The 20,927-nt window shown below is 34.4% G+C and overlaps 1 protein-coding gene across 1 annotated transcript in view; it reads right to left on the bottom strand.

The window, feature by feature from the left end:
- Positions 1–337: 337 nt before the first annotated feature.
- Positions 338–20,927, bottom strand: part of GPR137C (G protein-coupled receptor 137C) — a 66,710-nt gene continuing 46,120 nt past the window's right edge. Inside the window, exons 4-7 of the mRNA XM_045900865.3 lie at positions 5,751–5,900; positions 4,381–4,506; positions 4,081–4,199; positions 338–3,148 (exon numbers count right to left, since the gene is read on the bottom strand). Coding sequence (XP_045756821.1) covers positions 2,971–3,148; positions 4,081–4,199; positions 4,381–4,506; positions 5,751–5,900 — 573 coding nt within the window. The 3' untranslated portion in view covers positions 338–2,970. The remainder of the gene's footprint in view (positions 3,149–4,080; positions 4,200–4,380; positions 4,507–5,750; positions 5,901–20,927) is intronic.

Below are 20,927 nucleotides of genomic sequence, written 5' to 3'. Positions count from 1 at the left end.
CTAGCTAAATTTATTCCTGTTTAAAATTCAAAAAAGAGAGAGGTGTTATAATTTATTTCATACAAAGATTTTTCTTAGCTTAATGTTTGAATAAATGTACTATCAAAATCATACTGGTGTTTTAAACTAAAGTATATGCCAGTTCACATCAAACCAGTGTATAATATTAAGGGGCATGATGTTCAGATGTAAATACAAGCTCACTAACAAACTGTCATTTGTAATTCCTGATATTTTTCTCTTTGGTAGCACTAGGGTTCTTACCCTTGTATGCTAGAAACTCAGTGTTGTCAATGGGGACATTTAAGCAAACCAAACGACCAAATAAAAGCACACTTTTATTTTTAACAGTAGTGTTTTGTTACCATTTAGTGAAACAACAAATAAATACATTCATTGGCCACAGCTATACTTTTACAACCAGTTTGAAACTGATTGAATAGCTGAGAAACACTGTTAAACAATAAAAAAGGCAGCTATGCATAAAAAAGCCACTTTAGCTATAAATTACATCTTTCATAAAACTACAACCAGCTATAATGAGTGGTAAGAGTTTCAAAATTAATGACCACCCAAATGAAATGATAAAAACAAGTACTGCTAATCACTGTAGAATTATACACTTAAGCAGTGAAATTCACCATTCTAATTAACCGAAAAAGAAGGTCTTTTGTCATGTGCTTCAGTGCAGGATGAGCAGGGAATCGGTAGCCCTTTGATTTCATCAAAAACTCCTTCTTTCGAGACCAAACTTAAAGTGCTCCTAGTGCTTTGGAATTTTTAAGCAAATATTGGGCCAGAAGCTTATCTTTCTTTGTCTTTGGTGATGTATTGTGGGAGATGTGTATAAGGAGACAAATGCAAGAATTCAGGTACCCTAGTCAGGGATAAGAAGAAATACACAAATCTGAAATTTGGAAGAATCAACTAATGCAGCTGAAACAACCAAGATATTTTACCTGGAGTTTTTTAAAATAATCTTTGCTTATCTGGTCAAATAGGAACACTACCTAGGGAGGCCTTAGAAAAAATTTACCTTATTTACTTTGAACCCCAAGGATTCACAGAGATAACACATCTTTTCAGATAGTTCTAGGTAGATACCCAACATTATTAGGAAAATAAATAGTTGGCATTCTGAAAAGAAATCTAATAACTGAAGTCCCCAAAACATACTCAGTTAAGTGCATGTTACGTTGTCATGTAAATACCAAGGTTAACTTCTATACTATACATTTTTAAATAATTTGGTTACAATGAGAGAACTTATAAACAAATCCAAAGTAACATTTATAGGTGTATGCTTCTGATTGAGTTCAAAGTCATTTTGTATGATAAAAAGAAGGAATTTCTTTAGCTGTGTACCAGCCTCTCAAAAGATCAAAAGTATTAAAAATTTAATTTGTTTCTGTTACACTTTTGTGAAGTTATTATTAAATAAGCAATTATTAAAACATTGAATGGTATTTTTTTCATTGGAAGGTATTTTAAGAGTAGAAATAAAAACTTTGTCTAATCAAAGTAGAAGACAGAGAAGGACAATTGTATGAGTTCAGTTCTGAAGAAATAGATCAGCAGACAATTTTATGTAGCTAGTCGTCTTTAAGCATGTTGTGACGACTTCCCAGTGTTGCCTGGTTCCTTGGCATCTTGAGGTATTCAGCATCTACTTCTTTCCATATAGATACTGGTAGAAAGTGCATTTTAAAATCCTTTATTACCTTAGCCATATATATATATTAGATTTGGGATAGGACATTTAAGACAGTTTTAATATAATTCTAGAAGTATTTCAAAATTGTTAAGTGGTGGTTTTATACTTACCTAGTTAGTACCTTACGTCAGTTTGCTTATTTAGTGCTGGAATTAATTTGAATTAAATTTAATCTGGCTTTGCCCATTTACAAGATATAAAACTGGGAAAACTAAAGGAGGAATTAAATGTCTTACAAAGTATTGCACTTGGGTTTACTGCAATAATGTATCATGACTTAATTTACCTGAGGACAATTCTGATTCAATGGGTACAATCAGCTATATCTTGTTCAGCTAAATCCAATGCTTTTGAAAATGTATTCGTGTTTTAACTTAGAATTGTACATTTTATGAATAATTCTTAAATGCATCTGTAAACTTGTTTAGTCCCAAGAAGTTTCTACCAAAATCTCCCTATGCAAAAATCACTATTGCTTTCTTGAAGAATCATGCTTAAACTACTACAGGTATCTTAATCATACAGAATAATCACTTGACCAATTCTACTCAAAATAGCCACATAATTTTCACTGGTATACTTTCTTCTTGAAGAAATGGCTGTGACTTTCTAAAGAACACTGCTGGTCATCACTGTAAAGGATTACTATGGTCGTTTAAAAAAAATGATTGAATAATTTCAGTTGGTATTTTACAATCATGCTTAAAAGAACTATCTTCAATGATTACATGTATTTCAGATTTTAAAAAAGAATGATACATTGTTATGCCTTAATCCTGTGCACTGTTCACACTGTAAAATTTTTATTGGGTAAGAATTCTACATAGAATACACCACTGAATATACAGGCTTTGATTTTTCATAGGAAAATTGCCTCCTGATTAGGTGTACAATATAATATCCCAGTTTGAGCACTGAAGGGTGACTTTGGGGACTGCAGTGTACTCTTTCAGAACAAAGATAAAAGTGCAAATATGCAAATATGCATTTGCTCTTCCAAAGTCAGGATGTTTGCAGCCATCAAGTGTCTTAAGATCTAAGATCCCTCTTTTCTCCCACTCCAAACTTCCCATTTAACTTCGTTTTGCTATGAAGAAGTCGAAAGTAACAAGTTTGTCCTCGCTCAACACAGCAACATTTCCAGACTTTGTTTTCAGTTGCAACAGATAATGGAATGTTTATGTAGGTGGAATTTAAACACATCAAATATACACGTTCATGAAAAACAATGGAGGAATCCCAGCGTGGTAGGGCTGTCAGTTCTGCGGTGTTACATACAAGCTATGGTGATTGCTCATATCTAAGTTGCTACAAGTAAAGAGCAAAGGAGCACTATCTGTCACAGGTCCATTCAGGTGGGGAGAGACTGTGTAACTGTTGCCACCACACCCGGTCATGGTGCCATACCAGCCCAAACCTTGCGAATTCGATAAACTGCAACAACAAAAGGCAAAAAAACCCCATAGGATTGTGATCAGGATATAGGTCACATTGGCATTTTTAGCGTTCAGTGACTTTTATAATCCAGTTAGTATCACATCTATTGAAATATATTCTTTGCCAAATAATAGTTTTCTATAAAATGTAATGACTTTTATCTAATATCCTTGATTTTATATCACATATTACAAAAGAATAAATACATCAGAATTAGAACTTGATGATCAGATAATAATATAGTACTTATCAAGGACTAGGCTCTATGCTAAGACATGTTTGTGTGTGTGTATATTTATGATAATGTATACACAAGCACATACCCTATTTAGTCTTCACAACAATCCTATTAGATAAATTCTATTACCACTGTTTTACAGATGAAGAACAGGCTGTAAAGAAGGGTTAAGGAACTTGTCCAGATGAAGTGAGAATTACAGAAAATGCTATATCAAGCTCAGTGCATATGGAGGTATGCATTTAGGCTTTCTCTTTGCCCTGCTACACAGCTGAAGGTGTAGAGCTGCAATGGTTTTAGAATAAGAAGGACACAAGATTTCCTATGGCACCTAAGCTTCCTGAGAGTTTCATCTGGAGTTTCTTGCTGGGTTTTGAATAGCACTATAGATAAGGAAACATATAATTACTCTAATTGTATTCCTTCCCTGCTCATCAACCCCTGCCAGCTTTGAACCAACATGGAATCCTGAAAGGAGATGGCATACCATTTTACGCCTAAAGGCGTTTCTCAAATAAAGGTAATATATGGCCTTAGAGTCAGATGATAGTTCTTTATAGTACAGTTCCCACTACGGGGACTCTAAGATCCAGTTTACTCTCATATGGCACCAAATCTACCTTTCTCGTGTTTGGGGTAAAGCTTAGGTTTGTTCTTTTCAATCTATTCAGTACTAATTCAGTATATCTACCTTCCTTCTCTTGAACTTCCCAGTCTTGGCAAGTCATCATCACTATCGTATCGTCTTGGATTGTCGAAAAAGTAAGCTCTGGAACTATAATTGTGACTATTTATCATGCCAGCAGGTGCCTGTAAACAAAGTGTTAGATAGCATATGAAGATTTACTTTTCAACTAAGAAAGGAGGCTGAGATCTAGAATGCTTTTTAGTTTTAAGCTTTGCCAGAAAAACAGAAAATCGATATAAATGTTCCATTATTTTTTAAAAAAAATAAGGGGAACACGTATTGGGAAATATTATGATATCATACCAAATTCTGGTTTAATCTCTGCGCCCGGAAAAAGAGGACCACTGACCATGCCGGTACATGTTCCCACAGGAAGAGGACCATTCCAAATACTATATACTCTTCTCCACTTAGGTCTTCTAGATGAGCCTGCAGACACAGTATGACAGGGCTGTTTTTAAATCTGTTTTTTGTATAAGCAGTCACCCTCCACAATTAATTTGCTTCAGGTCAGGGTAAGTTAAAACACATCAACTCGAGGCACATAAGTCTCTAAATTCATTTTCCACATTTTATGGTTTCATGTCCTTTAAAGGACATAAAAATGCTTTGATGTTTTCAATGCATCAATTTATGAAAATATTTTTTAATATATGGGTGGGTTGGAGTGACCTCATTTGTAGGCCCCACAGTCTGAAGAGAGGTATAAAAGAGACTCCTGGTTCTAGCTACTCCACAGCTACCATAATAGCGCTTATGAGTCACACCTGTAGGGAGATGTCACATGTTAGGTCGCTCAGCCCCACTGCTATTTAAAAATATGCTTTGGGGCCTAAACTTCATATGGAATTTGCTTTTATTCTACTAGACGTCGGAAGAGAGAAATGGCAAAAGGAGTGAAGAGCATCTGCCAGCTGGAACTACATGTGAAAAGTCCCTTTTTGGGGAAGGGAAAAAAAAATGAAGAAAATTCCTTTTCTTTAGAAAGGTAACGGAAATTCTGAAAAAATGATATTCTGGAATGCCTTAAATTCGGTACAAAGTTATATTAATATAAAGACATGACATGTAGCTATGTCAAACTGCACTTTTAGGAAGGGGATGGAGAAAGCTGGGAGGTTAAATATGATCGCTAGAGTACCGGGAAATTACTAGAGCAAACACCTGGACACTCAGGACCTATGAGTGCTCTCCCATTATCATGACTGATAATACTAGATTTTCAGGAAAGTCCCTTATTTAAGTATCTAAAACTGAACCACATATTTAGGTTATATGTAGGTCTTGGGTTTGAGAGAAAAAAAAGTTTCATCCTAACAAGTTAAAAACATACCCATATTCACTAGCTAATGACAGGCAGTCAATTTATCTAGAGATATTTAAACAGTATTCTTGAAAAAGTTAGTAAAATATAGGTTTATGATCAAGAGGTCTATGGCCCTATTAGTATTATCTACAAAAAGAAATGAAAATACTCCTTTGGGAGAAGTTCTCTCTGAAGAATGATTTTAAGCGACACATGTAAATGAGGATTTTTAAGCATAAACTTTAAGTATGATTATTGTTAGTAGCTAGAGATAAGTGTTTGTAAGTCAAACACTTAAAATATTCTCTTGGTTAAGCCTAGTTTCAGTATTATATTATTAGATTAGCAATACATGGTAGGTACTTACCTTATCTGAAAGATTATCCCAGCCATAATTAAATGGACTTTCTAATGTATCCTGAGATATGGTGATCACCACCAAATTATAACATGCTCTTGAAGAGTAGAGAAGAATGACTACAGAGCCTACGACAACAGTCTGGCACAGAGACATACCCTAGAAGAGATAAAACTCATCATCATGACACTCCGCACATTTGTCACAACAAGCTGTTCATCCACATACAACATAGTCATCTCTTGCACTGCACTCTTAGAAAACACTGAGTGAGCACCTGTTGGAATAAACTCTTGGTCATCCTGCTTTGCAATTCCTATCCTTAGAACCACTTGTGTTTAAACTACCCTATTGATACAACTAATTATTTGCCAATTTGCCCATTGGCAGCTGGAGGAAGATTTTGTCCTGTCAAGATTACCTTACTCCCTTAAGTAATATATGAATAAATAAGTTGGCAAAATTGATATTAATAAGAGAAGTAGTTTAGTCATAATGAGAAAAGAATGGGAAATAGAAGAATTATTCCATTTCATACACTTAATTTCTAATGAGATACAAAATTAGAATAGAAATACAGCTCCTATGTTATTTGCTTCATTCTATGAGTTGATGTTACTCCCTTATTGATGTCATTATGTTGACAACAAAATGATGTAGGCACTCAAATGCACTTTCAAATCCATAATATTTTAATACCAAGGCTTCCATTGTTCCTCCAAATAGAAAACCTTATAATTTATTACTCACTCACAATTTAGTACTCACACTCAACTGGAGTATGTGTACTGGAGAAAGGTGCAGGATCAACTTTTTACAGGGATTCTTAACCTGGGGTCTGTATTTCAATATAGCTGGTTTCCTTTGTAATCCTATTTACCTTATGCATTAAAAACATTATTCTGAGAAGTGACACATTTGCCAAAGAGACGCACTGCAAAAAAAAAAAAAAACCCAATGGGGTGTTTTGGAAATTTGTGTTCTGGTTGTCACAATGCTGGCATTCAGCACACAGGTGTCGGGGATGCTGGATGATCCGCAATTCACAGGAGAGTTCTCCACATGAGAGACTTCCTCTCTAACCTTCATAACTTTCCAATGTTCTCTTAGACATTCATGAAGATGAAAAATCTGTTTGTAATGATCGGAGCCAAAACCTAATTGTTTTATATATAAACAATGTTTATGTTTGCATAGTTTCAATAGATGCCAACATTTCCAGACACACATATACCACGGAAACTGAGGGAAATTTGTCCTTTGTTTTATTCAGAACTTGTATCAAGAATGGTCAGATATTTTGGAAAATCATGATACTGACAGCAGTGCTGTGTGTGGTACGTAAGGCGTCAACACAACACAGTGCAACAGTCCGTATTTGTAGCTGTCCCATTGGGTTTCTATGTACAGATAACAAGCATCTGACTAGTACAGTATGCCCCCCAATTTACAAATTGAAATATTGGGTCAATTACCTTCCTTTTATTTCCTCTTTATACCAAGGGCAATTATGTTGAATTTTTGAAGGTACGTGTATAGGCAGATAATAAGCTGTTAATTGCAGGATAGAAAGAGTTTATTAAAAATACTCATCAGGGCGCCTGGGTGGCTCAGTTGGTTAAGCGACTGCCTTCGGCTCAGGTCATGATCCCGGAGTCCTGGGATCGAGTCTCGCATCGGGCTCCCTGCTTGGCAGGGAGTCTGCTTCTCCCTCTGACCCTCCCAACCCTCCCCCCTCTCATGTGCTCTCTCTCAAACAAATAAATAAAATCTTTAAAAAAAAAAAATACTCATCAGAAGGGTGCTCTGGGTTTGGTAGGATTGAGAACCATTATTATTACTGACTTCTTTATAAGAACAACACATTTTAGAGATATATGAGAAGAAGGAGAACTAAAAGATAAAAGGTACCTTGAAACATATTGCTTACTCACTACCATAACAAACAGTTATGTGTGAAAATAAATAAAACCCTAGCAAGATCAAAATTTTCTAAAGTCAAGGCTAAAATTTTCTAACAGTGTGCATTTTTATTTTTGTGAATCCCCAAAAAAGTTGTTAATAAAAAAGCTAATCTAAAACCAATCCAGATCCAATTTTAAAAGTGCTGTATTATTAAAGAAACATTGGGTAACAAGAAGTTAGAATGCTGTAAACATTACCATCCTTTAAAATGATCATAGGTAGCTTTACAGAGAAATAAAATGACTGCTAAAAAGACATAATATAGAGAGACTCTGCTTATACCTGTAAATACTATAAAAACTAAAAAAAAAAAAAAGGTTGTGAGAAAAGAGCAAAGAATCAATAACACTGAGGCAATTAATAAAACAAGATTACAGACAAATTACATACATATAACAATGAAAGAAGCCCACTAATTTAGAAAGCAAAAGAAGATTCTTCCTGCAAACACAGAATTACAAAACAAAACAAAACAAAAAAGGATTCAGCAACATGGAAGCTGTTGTCAAAAGTTAAAGAAAATCTTCCTAAAATGGATAGAGTCATAACAGACAATTCCACTCAGGAGCAATCCTCAAGGTCTCATTTTCCCTTCCTCCATCCCTGCACTTTTTCAGAAATTCCATACCAGACAAGGAAAGAAGAGTTACACCTCACTCCAGGATGCCTATTATTAATACATTGGTATGTATGTCATTTACTATAGTTCAATATTTGTTTACAGGTATTTTTAAATGCAGGTATGCAGAAATTTCAACTTACCATTCACTGAGTTTTGACAAATGTGTACACCAATATAACCCAAATATCTAGCAAAATAGAGAACATTACCATCACTCCAGAAAGTTCCTCACACCCGTTCCCCATCAGCCAAACCCTCAGACGCATATACTCTCCTGCTTCTGTTTTTACCACAACTTAGTTCTGAACTCTTTCGTAGATGTCGATCACCTAGCATAATGTTTTCTGCTTCATCCATGTTGTTGGATGTTTCAGTAGTTTGGTCTTTATATCGCCAAGGTGGATGATTAGAATGACCAACTCCTTCTGGTTTGCTCAAGAGTTCCTAGTTTGGGCACTGAAAGTCCCACATCCCAGAAAACTTCTCAGCCCCAGAGAAACCAGGACAGTTAACCACACTAATTCCGCTAATTAGATGAGATTGTTTATATGACAGTTTTGTCTGTTGATGCACAGTTTCTATAAACATTCTTATACAAATCTTTTTGTGGACATGTGCTTTTCACTTCTTTGTGGTAAATACCTAAAAATGGAATTACTGGGTCATATGGTAGCTATAAGTTCAGCTGTATAAGAAACTGCCAGATCTTTTTCCAAAATGGATGTACACTTCTACACTTCCAACAAAGTATGAAAGCTCCAGTTGCTCCACATCCTAGCCAATATTAGGGGTTTTCAATCTTTCTAATTTTAGCCATGCTGGTGGATGTGTAGTTGTATCTCATTTTGGTTTTAATTTGCATTTCCCCAAAGACTGACATTTGGCTTATTGGCCATTTGTATATCTTCTTTGTGAAAAATCTGTTCATATCTTTGACCACTTCTAAATTGGGCTATCTTTTTTTTTTTTTTTTTTTTGAGTTGTAGGAGATCTCTATATATGCTGGAAATGAGTCCCTTGTCAGAAATATGTATTGCAAATATTTTCTTGACGTCTGTGATTTGCCTTTGCATTTTCTTAGTCTTTTATTTGCATGAGAAATTTGAACTTTTAATTAAGTTTAATTTATCAATTTATTCCTTCTGATTACTTTCTATGACCTAAGAGATCTTTGCTTACTCCCAGCTTGTAAAGATATTTTTCCGTATTTACCTCTAGAAGCTTAAGAGTTTTTTCATTTATATTTAGGTCTATGATCCATTTTTTCCAGCGTCATTTTCCCTTTGGACTGCTTTAGCACCTTTGTCAAAAATCAAAAGACCTTATAAGTGTGGATTGATTTCTAGGCTTTCTGTTCTGTTCCATTGATCTGTTTGCCTCTTTATGCTAGTCACAGAATGTTTTAATTATTGTAGCTTTATACTAAATTTCAAAGCCATGTAGTGTAAGTCCCTGCTTTTTAAGGGTTTCTTTCTGCATTGTTCAATATAATAGCCATTAGCTACATATGAGTATTTACATTTAAATTAAATTAAATTAAATTATTTATTTACTTGAGAGAGAGAGAACGCACCGCGCATGAGGGGCAGGAAGGCGCAGAGGGAGAAGGAGTGGGAGAACCACTGGATATTATATGCAACCGATGAATCACTGCACTCTACCTCTGAAACTAATAATAAACTATATGTTAATTAATTGAATTTAAATAAAATATTTAAAAATTAAATTATCAAATCCTCTGTCACAACAGCTACCTTTCAAGTGCTCAATAGTTAACATATGGCTAGTTACAATACTGAATAATGGAGATATAAAATACTTTCATCATCACACAAACTTCTATTAGAAAGCACTACTTTATTTTTTTTAATATTATTTATTTATCAGATAGAGAAAGACAGAGAGAATGAGCACAAGCAGGGGGAGCGGCATACAGAGGCAGAGAGAGAAGCAGACTCCCTGCCGATCAAGGAGCCCTATGTGGGACTCCATCCCAGGACCCTGGGATCATGACCTAAGCCAAAGGCAGACGCTCAACCATCTGAGCCACCCAGGCGTCCCTAGAAAGCACTACTTTAAAAATATTTTTAGGTCCGGGCGCCTGGGTGGCTCAGATGGTTGAGCGTCTGCCTTCGGCTCAGGTCATGATCCCAGGGTCCTGAGATCGAATCCCGCACTGGGCTCTCTGCTCCTTGGGAGCCTGCTTCGCCCTCTGCCTCTCTCTGTCTCTCATGAATAAATAAATAAAATCTTTAAAAAAATATATATTTTTAGGTCCTTTTCATTTCCACATATGTTTTAGAATAAAATTGCCAATTTCCATTTTTAAGAACCTCATGGTAGAATTATGATTAGTATTGCTTTGAATCTGTCGATCATTTTGGGGAGAATTGCCATCTTAACCATATTGCATCTTCCAATCCATGAACAATGGTCTCCACTGATTTAGGTCTTCTTTACTTTCTCTCAGCAATATTTTGTAGTTTTCAGTATAGAGGTATTATTTTTTGGAAAATTTGTTCCTAAATATTTTGTTTTTTGATGTTAATATAAATGGGGTTATTTTTTTGAATTTCATCTTCTAGTTATCTGCTCTTGATATCTATAAAAATACAATATAATTTTGTATTTTGACCTTGTATCCTGAGAACCTGCTACATTCAAAGTTCTAGTAGCTATCTAGCTATTTAAATATTTAGTTATTTAAGATGTTCTACATAAGCAATTCTGTTGTCTGCAATTAGGACAGTTTTACTTTTTTATTTCCAATTTTATACCTTTTGTTTCTTTTTCTTGTTTTATTGGAATATTGAATAGAAATGGTGAGAATGGGCATCCTTGCTTTGTTCCCAATCCTAGGGACAAAACAATACTTTAGTATGATATTGATTGTAGGTATTTATAGATGTCTTTTTATCAGATTGAGGAATATTCCTAGTATTCTCTATTTCGTTTTTTTTTTTTTTAAATCATGGAGGGTGCTGAATTTTGTCAAATACTTTTTCTACATCAATTCAATTTATTATTTGTTTTTTTTCTCTTTGTTCTCTTAATGTAGTGAATTAAATTGATTGGTTTTCAAATGTTAAACCAATGCCGCATTCCTGGGATAAACTCTTCTTGGTCATGATTTATTATTCTTTTTATGTGTTGCTTAGATTCTGTGTCTGTAAGTATAAGGGACACTAGTTTGTAATTTTTATTTGTTTTATAATATCTTTGTCAAGTTTTGGTATCACAGTAATGCTGTCCTCATTAAATATGTTGGAAAATGTTCCTTCCTTCTCTATTTTCAAAAGAACTTGTTTATTATTTTTAAAAATATTTGATAAAATTAACCAGTGAAACCATCTGGCCCTAGAGTTTTCTTTGAGGGAAATTTCTGATAACAACTTAAATTTCCTTAAGAAATTTAAGGGCTATTCAGATTTTATATTTTGTCTTCTAACAATTTGTTAAGTTGTATTTTTAAAGCAATTTGTCCATTTCCTCTAAGTTGTCAAATTTACCCACAAAGAGTTGTTCATAATATTCCTTCATTTTTCTTTTAATGCCTAGTAAGATCTATAGTGATATTCTCTCTTTCATTCATGGTATTGGCAGTTTGTATTTTCACTCTGCTTTTTTCTGTACATGAAATTTGTTGATCCATTCACAGAATTAACTTTTGGTTTTATTTTCTTCATTGTTTATTTTCTGTTTCACTGATTTCTATTCTTATCTTTATTATCGCAGTCCTTCTACTTATTTTGTCTCCTTTTTTTTTTTTTTAACTTTTTCCTAGTTTCCCCTTGTAGTTTCTAAGGTGAAATCTTAGGTCACAATTTTATCTTTCTTCTATTCTAATATAGAGCATTTAAAGGTATATTTTTCTCTTCAAGCACAATTTCAGCAGTGTCCTACAAATTTTGGCATATTATATTTTATTATCCTTCTATATGAAATATTTTCTTTTCTTTCTTTCTTTTTTTTTTTTTAAAGATTTAACTTATTTGTCAGAGAGAGAGCATAAGCAGGGGGAGCTGCAAGCAGAGGGAGAAGCAGGTTCCCTGTGATGTAGGACTTGATCCCAGGACCCTGGGATCAGGACCTGAGCCAAAGGCAGATGCTTAACTAATGAGCCACCCAGGCATCCCTACATGAAATATTTTCTAATTCCCTTGTGATTTCTTCCTTTTCCCATGAGTTATTTAGAATTACATTGTATAATTTTTAAATATTTGGATTTTTTAATATATCATATTGTTATTGATATTTAATTGCATTATGTCAAGAGAACACTCTTTGAATCCAGTCCTTTTCAATTAGCAATAATCGCACCTCGGATAAACCTCATTGGCTACGATACTATGGTTTATTTTGATGACCATTTCCATGCTCAGTTGAAAGAAATGTGTACTCTCCAGTTATTGAGAGTCAATTAGCTTAAGCGTGTTGATAGTGTTGTTCAGATTTCTTGCACTGATTCTTTGTTTTATCAATTGTTGAGGATGGGGCATCACAATCTCCAACTACAATTGTACAAATTTCCCCCCCTTTATTTCTTACTATTTGGTAAATCTTTTTTCTGCTTTATTTCCTTGGCTTCATGTGCACATTTATATTTTTTTAATTTAAACTCAATTAGCTAACATATAGTACATCATTAGTTTCAGATGTAGAGTTCAGTAATTCATCAGTTGCATATAACACCCAGTGCTCATCACATCACGTGCCCTCCTTAATGCCCATATTTATAATTTTTATGTCTTTCTGAAGAAATGTATCTCTTTATATTTGGTAATACTCTTTGCTTCCTGATGAAAGGTATCTTTTCATATCTGGTAATACTCTGTCTTTAAGTCTATTTTATCTGATATTAAAGGGCCTTCTACTCTTATAGTGAATACATAGTATATTAGTTTCCATCTATTTATTTTTGACATATCTTTTTTATATTTAAAGTGCCATTTTGACAGTCTCTACTTTGTAATGGGAGTGTTTAGTCCATTAACGTTGAATATAATTGGTGATATGTTTGGATTTAGATCTTACAGTTTACTGTTTGTTTTCTGTTTGCCCTTCTTGTGTTTTGTTGTTGGTGTTGTTTGTTTTTCCTCTATCTCTTATTTCCTGTGTTCTTTTGGGTTAATTGAATATTTTTTAGAATTCCATTTTAATTTATCTATTGGATTTTTAACTATACTTAACTAGTGTTTGTTTGTTTTGTTTTGCCTTACATGCTGCTCTAGGGCAGCAATTCTTTTTTTTTTTTTAAGATTTTATTTATTTAAGAGAGAGAGAAAGCACATGAGAGGGGAGAGGGTGAGAGGGAGAAGCAGACTCCCTGATGAGCAGGGAGCCCAATATGGGACTCGATCCAGGGACTCCAGGATCATGACCTGAGCCGAAGGCAGTCACTTAACCAACTGAGCCACCCACGCTAGGGCAGCAGTTCTTAAAAAGTCTGGTCCAGGGACCTTAAAGATCAAAATCAAAATGATTAAAAATACTGAGATGTTTTGTACTCTAATTCTCTTTAGAATGCACAGCAGGGTTTTCCAGAGGCTACATGATAAGTGATGTCAACATTTTGTGTGCATATGTATTTTTGTGTTTTCTAGAATTCCTGTTATAATAAAATTAGGGTATAAATATGTGCACTTTCAGAGATGAACTCAGCTTGTTCTCTTACTTTTACTGGGTTCTTACTAGTTTTCTTTGGTTATACCTGTTATATCTGCTGAAACCTTAATATCATCCAATACTTAGTTATTTTGAAATCCTGTATCTCCATGGAAATACAACAGGAATAGGTATTCCTGATAGATTTGTTTTACAATATTTAAGAATTTTAAAAAATTTAAAATTTGATATTAAACTCATTTTAGAAATTAGTCATATTTTACTCTAAAGTGAAAACATATTTTTTTTCATATTTAAGAATGGATTGTTGGGTTAAAAATGGGGAATTATTTTTTAATGGATACAGAGTTTCGTATGGGGTAATGAAATGTTCTGGTGATGATTGTACAACAATATGAATATACTTAATGCCACTGAATTGTAAACTTAAAAATGAGTAAAATGGTTAATGTTATATATATTTTGCCACAATAAAAATATCTTTCTCAACACACAATGTCCTTGTTTACCTCTAAGATGCTGAGAAAGATGAAAGTGATTAAATTCTCTGACTCAATAAAGAAAGGAATCTACCTCAAAGGAACTGGATGAGACTGATTTCTGTTTTGTTTTATCAAATAAAATGTAATGAAAACTATCTTTCAATAGGCTTTGCAAATGTTGGTAATTTACCTTATTGTGTCTTCTGTGAGAGAAACTTTTTGAATAGTATTATGGCCCAGTGAGGCTGCAGCGTCATTTTGAGACCAATCATTCAGAGTTTAAAAGCAAAAGGAATTGAAAATTTAAATGCAGGTGTGGTGAGCACTTTAAATATCAAAAATTGTTTTTATAACTTTCCAAACTAGGAGCGAAAAAGCCATTCAAACATTTCACAGACTACATTATTATATTGCTATAATATATAGCATTGACTATACATTGGTTGAGAAAGGACACATAGTTGAGAAACCAGTAAAGCCTTACAGAGTTGACATTGCTGAATGCCTGCTGGATGGGAAGTCCATTCAAGAAATTATGGCATTGCCATTTTCCAATAATACAGAAATTCACTGATTTAAAGACGTAACTGAAAACAAAGAGTGATTTAATATCTTGTCTACAGATTTGTTTTTTGTCTTACAAATAAATGAACCTGATAGAGCAAGACTAATTTTTTTGAATTCGTCTTTTGTCAGCACCAGGTAATCATCCAGGAAGATATTCTTTTAGGTCAATGTCTGAGAAGAAACATAAGTGGCTGAAATATCCAAAGTGTTGAAAACTCTTCTGATTGTTTATTGTGGGTCAACTATGTTGCTTCGCTCACTAATGGTACAAAAACAATGGTAACTAAAACGTCTGGGCCTTAGCACAAATCAAAGCAGTGGCACCAAACTGTATTGTATTCTTTACTGCTATGCACTCCCAATTGAAAAAGAAAGTCAGTTTCACTTAAGAATATCCTTGATAAAGCAGTGAAAATATTTATTAGTTACCAACCCTAGAGTATGTGTCTATTTAATAGTCTGTGTGATGAGATGAGACAATTACAGCAATTCTACTGCATGTAGAGTGGTTGTCTTGAGTAAAAGCACTTATGTGGTTGTTTGACTTGTGAGCTGAAGTAGCCACTTTTTCTTTGGTTATACACAGAGTATTAACCAGATACGAAAAGAACACCATTTTTGACTTAAACAACTATGGAAGACAGACAATGGTTATTCAGACTTGGTTATTGGGTATACATTCTTTTGAAAATAAATGAAATGAGCCTTTCACTTCAAGGAAAATACCTGACACTTATTGCCAATGGTGAAATATAAATTTTCAAATTCAAATTCAAATTTTTGAAAGCTTGTAAGGACTTATGTCCACGGCAAGACTGGTGTGCCAGCTTCTGAAAACTTAAACACTTTTCTAATGAGATTGGAGGTGATATTAACACATGTGATTTTGAATATTGTCCAATGAAATGTATCATCATTTTGAAGATCTGTGACCACTCTCTTTCAATGATCAATGCATGATGTTACACAGTCATTCAAAGTGCAAGATAGACCAATGGTAGTACAGAAGGTTCACTAATATGGTTTTAGATTCCACATGGCAACTAACCTTCAAGAAACCTCCACTTCAGATTTTTGCTGTAGTATTAGAGAAGAATATCCACAATTATTTGAAAAGGTTATTAAAATTCTCCTCCATTTTTCAACTACATATATGTGGGAGGATTTTCTTCATACACTTCAACTTAAATGACATATCACAGCAGATTAAATGCAGAAGAAAACATGAAAATCCGGCTGTCTTTCATTAAATTAGAAATTAAAGAGATCTGCAAAAGGTAAAACAATGTCGATCTTCTAATTTATTTTTGTTTTGGAAAATACAATTATATTTCATAAAAACATGTTAACACAGTGCTCACTTCGGCAGCACATATACTAAAAACATGTTAACACAATGGATTTTTTATTGTTATTTTAAATGAGTTAATAAATAAATATTTTTAGAATTCCTCAATTTTTATTTCTAATAATGTATATATAGGTAACTATAATCTATATAAACAAGAGCTCTTTGGGGTTCTCAATAATTTTCAGGGAAATAATGGGGTCTTGAGACTAAAAAGTTTGAGAACCACTACTCTAGAGATTATAATATATATCCTTAACTTTTCATGGTCTAAGTAATAGTTAATATCATACCACTTGACATAAAATGTAAGAACTTTGTAACCATATGATACATTTATCCCCTGTCCTTTATGCTATAGTTGCTATGGTTGTTATATATACTATATAGAGAATTATATATGTACTTATGTAAGCCTCACATTATGTTTTGCTTTGCATAGTCATATTTCTTTTTTAGAAATTAAGAAATTATATTTACCCACATATTTACTATTTCTTGTATTCTTCATTCCTTCCTGAAGAGATGAAATTCAAACTGACTTTATTTCCCTTCAGTCTGTAGAATTTCCTTAACATTTCTTATAATGCAGGTCTGCTGGTAACTAACCCTCTTAGTTCTATTGGAAGATGCTTTTATTTTTCATCATGCTTTATATTCTTTATATTTTGATTGGATATAGATTTCAGAGTTGACCACATTTTTCCTTCAGCATGTTAAAGATGTTTCCATGTCTTCTGGCCTCCTTTATTTCTGATGAGAAGTGATTGATCATTTGAATCAATGTTCCCTTATGTATGTGTCATTTTTCTCTGCTTTCAAGATTTGCTTTTTATTTTTGGTTTTAAGTACTTTGACTATAATGAACTTAGGTGAGCCTTTCTTTATATTTATCCTGATTGGGGTTGCTGAGCTTCATGAAACTGTAAATTTATGTCTTTCATCAAAATTGAAAAATTTCAATCATGATTTCTTCAAATATTTTTTCCAACCTCATTTTTTCTCTTTTCCTTTGGGGATTCCACTTATACATACTTAGGTCCTGAGATTCTGTTCATTTTATTATCATCTTTCCCCTCACCCTCCTCTGTTCTTCAATTTGGATACTCTCTGTTGATTTAAGTTCATTGACTTTTTCTTCTTCCATCCCCTATCTGCTGTTAAGCCCAACTGGTGACTTTTTAATTCTAGAATTTCATTTTATAGTTTCTATTTCTCCTGAGACTTCCTATTTATTTATCTATCAAAGTATATTTTCCTTAACCATACTTGAGCATATTATAAAATCTTTGTCTGATATGGCCAACATCTAAGTCATCTGGAAGGGGGAATTGCCTCCAATGATTGTTTTTTGCTTTTTGAGTATGAGTTGTATTTTTCCTGTTTCTTCATACATCCAGTTACCTTGGATTGTGTTCTGGACCTTGCCAGTGACATGTTTTAGAGAGTTTGGATTCTGTTATATTCTTCTGAAAATTACTGATTTTTTTTTCTTTTCCTTTTTTTTTTTTTTAAGCAAAAATTAACTTGGCTAGACTCAAATCCCAAACCATCTCCTAAGAATGGATAGCAGCTGGAATATCCTTAACTATGCTGCTTTAATTCTGTCCTGCTCATATGTAGTTCAGGTATCAGATAAAAATTTGGCAGAATTTGTCATCAGAATTTGTAGCTTCCTCTATCTGGGTGTCTTCTTCCTGATATTTCCCACTCATTTCCCATCTGTGGTAGTTACTTGAATTTTGTCTTCTGATTCATCAAGCAAGTAAAACTCTTCAAGTTTTGGCTGCCCCATGGATGAGAACTTCCCTCAGGCTAGAAGCTGTAAAAAACAGGAAACTTACTCAGTGTCATTTTCTTCTTCTAAGCGGTTGCTCTCCAGTGCCTTCAGTGTTTTTATATTTTGTCCAGAATTTATCATTGCTATCTGTGGAAGTTTGTCCAATAGAAGCTACTCAGCCATTACCAGAAGCAGAATCCTACGTATATTTTTTTGAAACAATCTCACAAATGCTATTTCCATTTTGAAATTAAAATGCCAAACTAAGCAACAATAAGAAAACAAAGTAATACCAAAAATGCCAAACTAAGCATCAACAATCAGAAAACAAAGTAATAGCAATTAGCAAATTAAAAAATAATACAGTTGATCCTTGAACAACAGGTTTGAATTCCATGGGTCCATTTATACACAGATTTTTTTGTTTAATACTCAGTATTGTAAATGTATTTTCTCTTGCTTATGATTTTTTTTTAAGACTTTTTATTTATTCATTTGAGAGAGAGAGGGAGAGAGACAGAGAGAGCATGAGTGAGAGCACGAGCAGGGGGGAGAGTCAGAGGGAGAGGGAGAAACAGACTCCCTGCTGAGCAGGGAGCCCGACTCAAGGCTCAATCGCAGGACCCCAGGATCATGACCTGAGCTGAAGGCAGACACTTAACCACCTGAGCCACCCAGGCACCCCTTACTTACTTATGATCCTCTTAATAACATTTTCTTTCCTCTAGTTTACTTTATTATAAGAAAACAGTATATAATACATATAATATACAAACAAAGTATATGTTAACTGATTGTTTTTATTATTGATAAGGCTTCCAGTCAACAGTAGGCTATTAGTAGTTAAATTTTTGGGGAGTCAGTGTGTCACCTATACTTAAAAAGAAACAAAGATATTAGAAGAAGTTTTTGGGGAGTCAAAAGTTATATGTGGATTTTATTTTATTTTAATTTTTAAAAAGATTTATTTATTTATGAGAGAGAGACTATGAGTGGGGGAAGGGGCAGAGGGAGATTGTGAGAGAGAATCTCAAGCAGACTCCCCGCTGAGCAGAGCCCCAACATGGGGCTCGATCCCAGGACCCTGAGATCATGACCTGAGCCAAAATCAAGAGTCAGCCACTTAACCAAACTGAGCCACCCAGGCACCCTGTCATATGTGGGTTTTAAACTGTGTAGTGGGTCAGTGTCCCTAATTCCTCTGTTGTTCAAGGGTCAACTGAATTTTGATAATTATAAGATCTAAACAGTTTCAAAAATAGTTTCATGCTGCAAAGACAATGAAATTAGATCTCTGGCTCTTATGGATTTTAAAAAATGGGACAAGTCTGTGGTGGGTCTACTCAGCAACAGAATAATAAGTAAGACTTGGGGTATAAGAACTGGAGTAATGAAGGCAGCAAAGTAAAGAAGTGCCACAACTTAAGATGGATAGAGTAAATACTCATAATTCAGGAGAAATTATAGCAAAGTACTGGGAAAGTGGTAATCATACCATTACAGAGGATGGTGCAACCTCTATTTCCCTACCAGAATCCTCCCCAAATTCTGGTTAAATCATATTTCGAGGTGGTGGAAGAGAGACACTCATAGTATTTTAGCCTATTTCTTTAATTATGACTTAAATTACTATAAACCACTGCCTTGGTTTTATAGGATCAGCTGGTCTGCATGAAAGATCAGAAATATCAGTCAAATTGAATGTTACTGTGTCTCTGCAAGATGCTGATGCTGTTTCCCATTCCAATACATTAAATTAATATGGATAAAGGGTTGAGTGAACATTGGACAGAAAGGTTTACATAGTAATTAAAACTTACGAATTCAGGAGAGAGAGAATGCATTATTTGCAAATGGCTGACTAGACTGAGAGACAAGCTGATCTGATACTAAGTATCAGACAATGATTCCTTTTACAATTTCACCTAGATATAAAATTGTGCATATCCCTGACCAGAGAAATAAACCTAAAAGCTTAACTTTTATTCCAACCAGGCCACTGAGTGGTCTTTTATATAGATAATCCTAACCTATCATTATAGGGACTAAGCATCTACATTGGTTTAAACGTTTTTGTGCTGATAAGTTATTTTGTTCATTAAAAATGATATATGTTCTATAGGCGCCTGGGTGGCTCAGTCGTTAAGCGTCTGCCTTCGGCTCAGGTCATGATCCCAGGGTCCTGGGATCGAGCCCCACATCGGGCTCCCTGCTTGGCGGGAGGCCTGCTTCTCCCTCTCTCTCTCCCCCTGCTTGTATTCCCTCTCTTGCTGTGTCTCTCTCTGTCAAATAAATAAATAAAATCTTTTAAAAAAATGATATGTGTTCTATATTTTTATAATTATTCTTATTTTTTTCTGAAATGGAAAGGAATATTAGAGTAAAAATAATTTTATCAGTATGCATTTATTTTTTAAAAGATTTATTTATTTGAGAGACACAGTGAGAGCGAGTGCGAGCTGGGGAGAGGGGTAGACAGGGAGAGAGTCTTAAGCAGACTCTACCCTGAGCCTAGAGCCCCAAGCCCCGAGCCTGGAGCATGGAGCACAGAGCCTGGAGCTCGGAGCCTAAAGCCTGGAGCTCGGAGCCTAATGTGGGGCTCGATCTCATGACCCTAAGACCACAATCTGAGCTGAAACCAAGAGTTGGACACTAAACCAACTATGCCACCCAAAAGCCCCATCAGTATGCATTTTTTTTTTTTTTAGATTTTATTTATTTATTTGAGAGGAAGAGAGACAGAGATAGTGAGAGAGAGCACAGTGGGAGGAGAGGGAGAAGCAGGCTCCCCGCAGAG

The sequence above is a fragment of the Mirounga angustirostris genome, unplaced genomic scaffold (assembly GCF_029215605.1).
Source record: "Mirounga angustirostris isolate CCGP_5_RB_7025 unplaced genomic scaffold, mMirAng1.0.hap1 SCAF_9, whole genome shotgun sequence".
NCBI classification, from domain to species: Eukaryota; Metazoa; Chordata; class Mammalia; order Carnivora; family Phocidae; genus Mirounga; species Mirounga angustirostris.
Note: the sequence above shows the minus strand (reverse complement) of the source record. Positions and strands in the feature narration are given on the sequence as shown.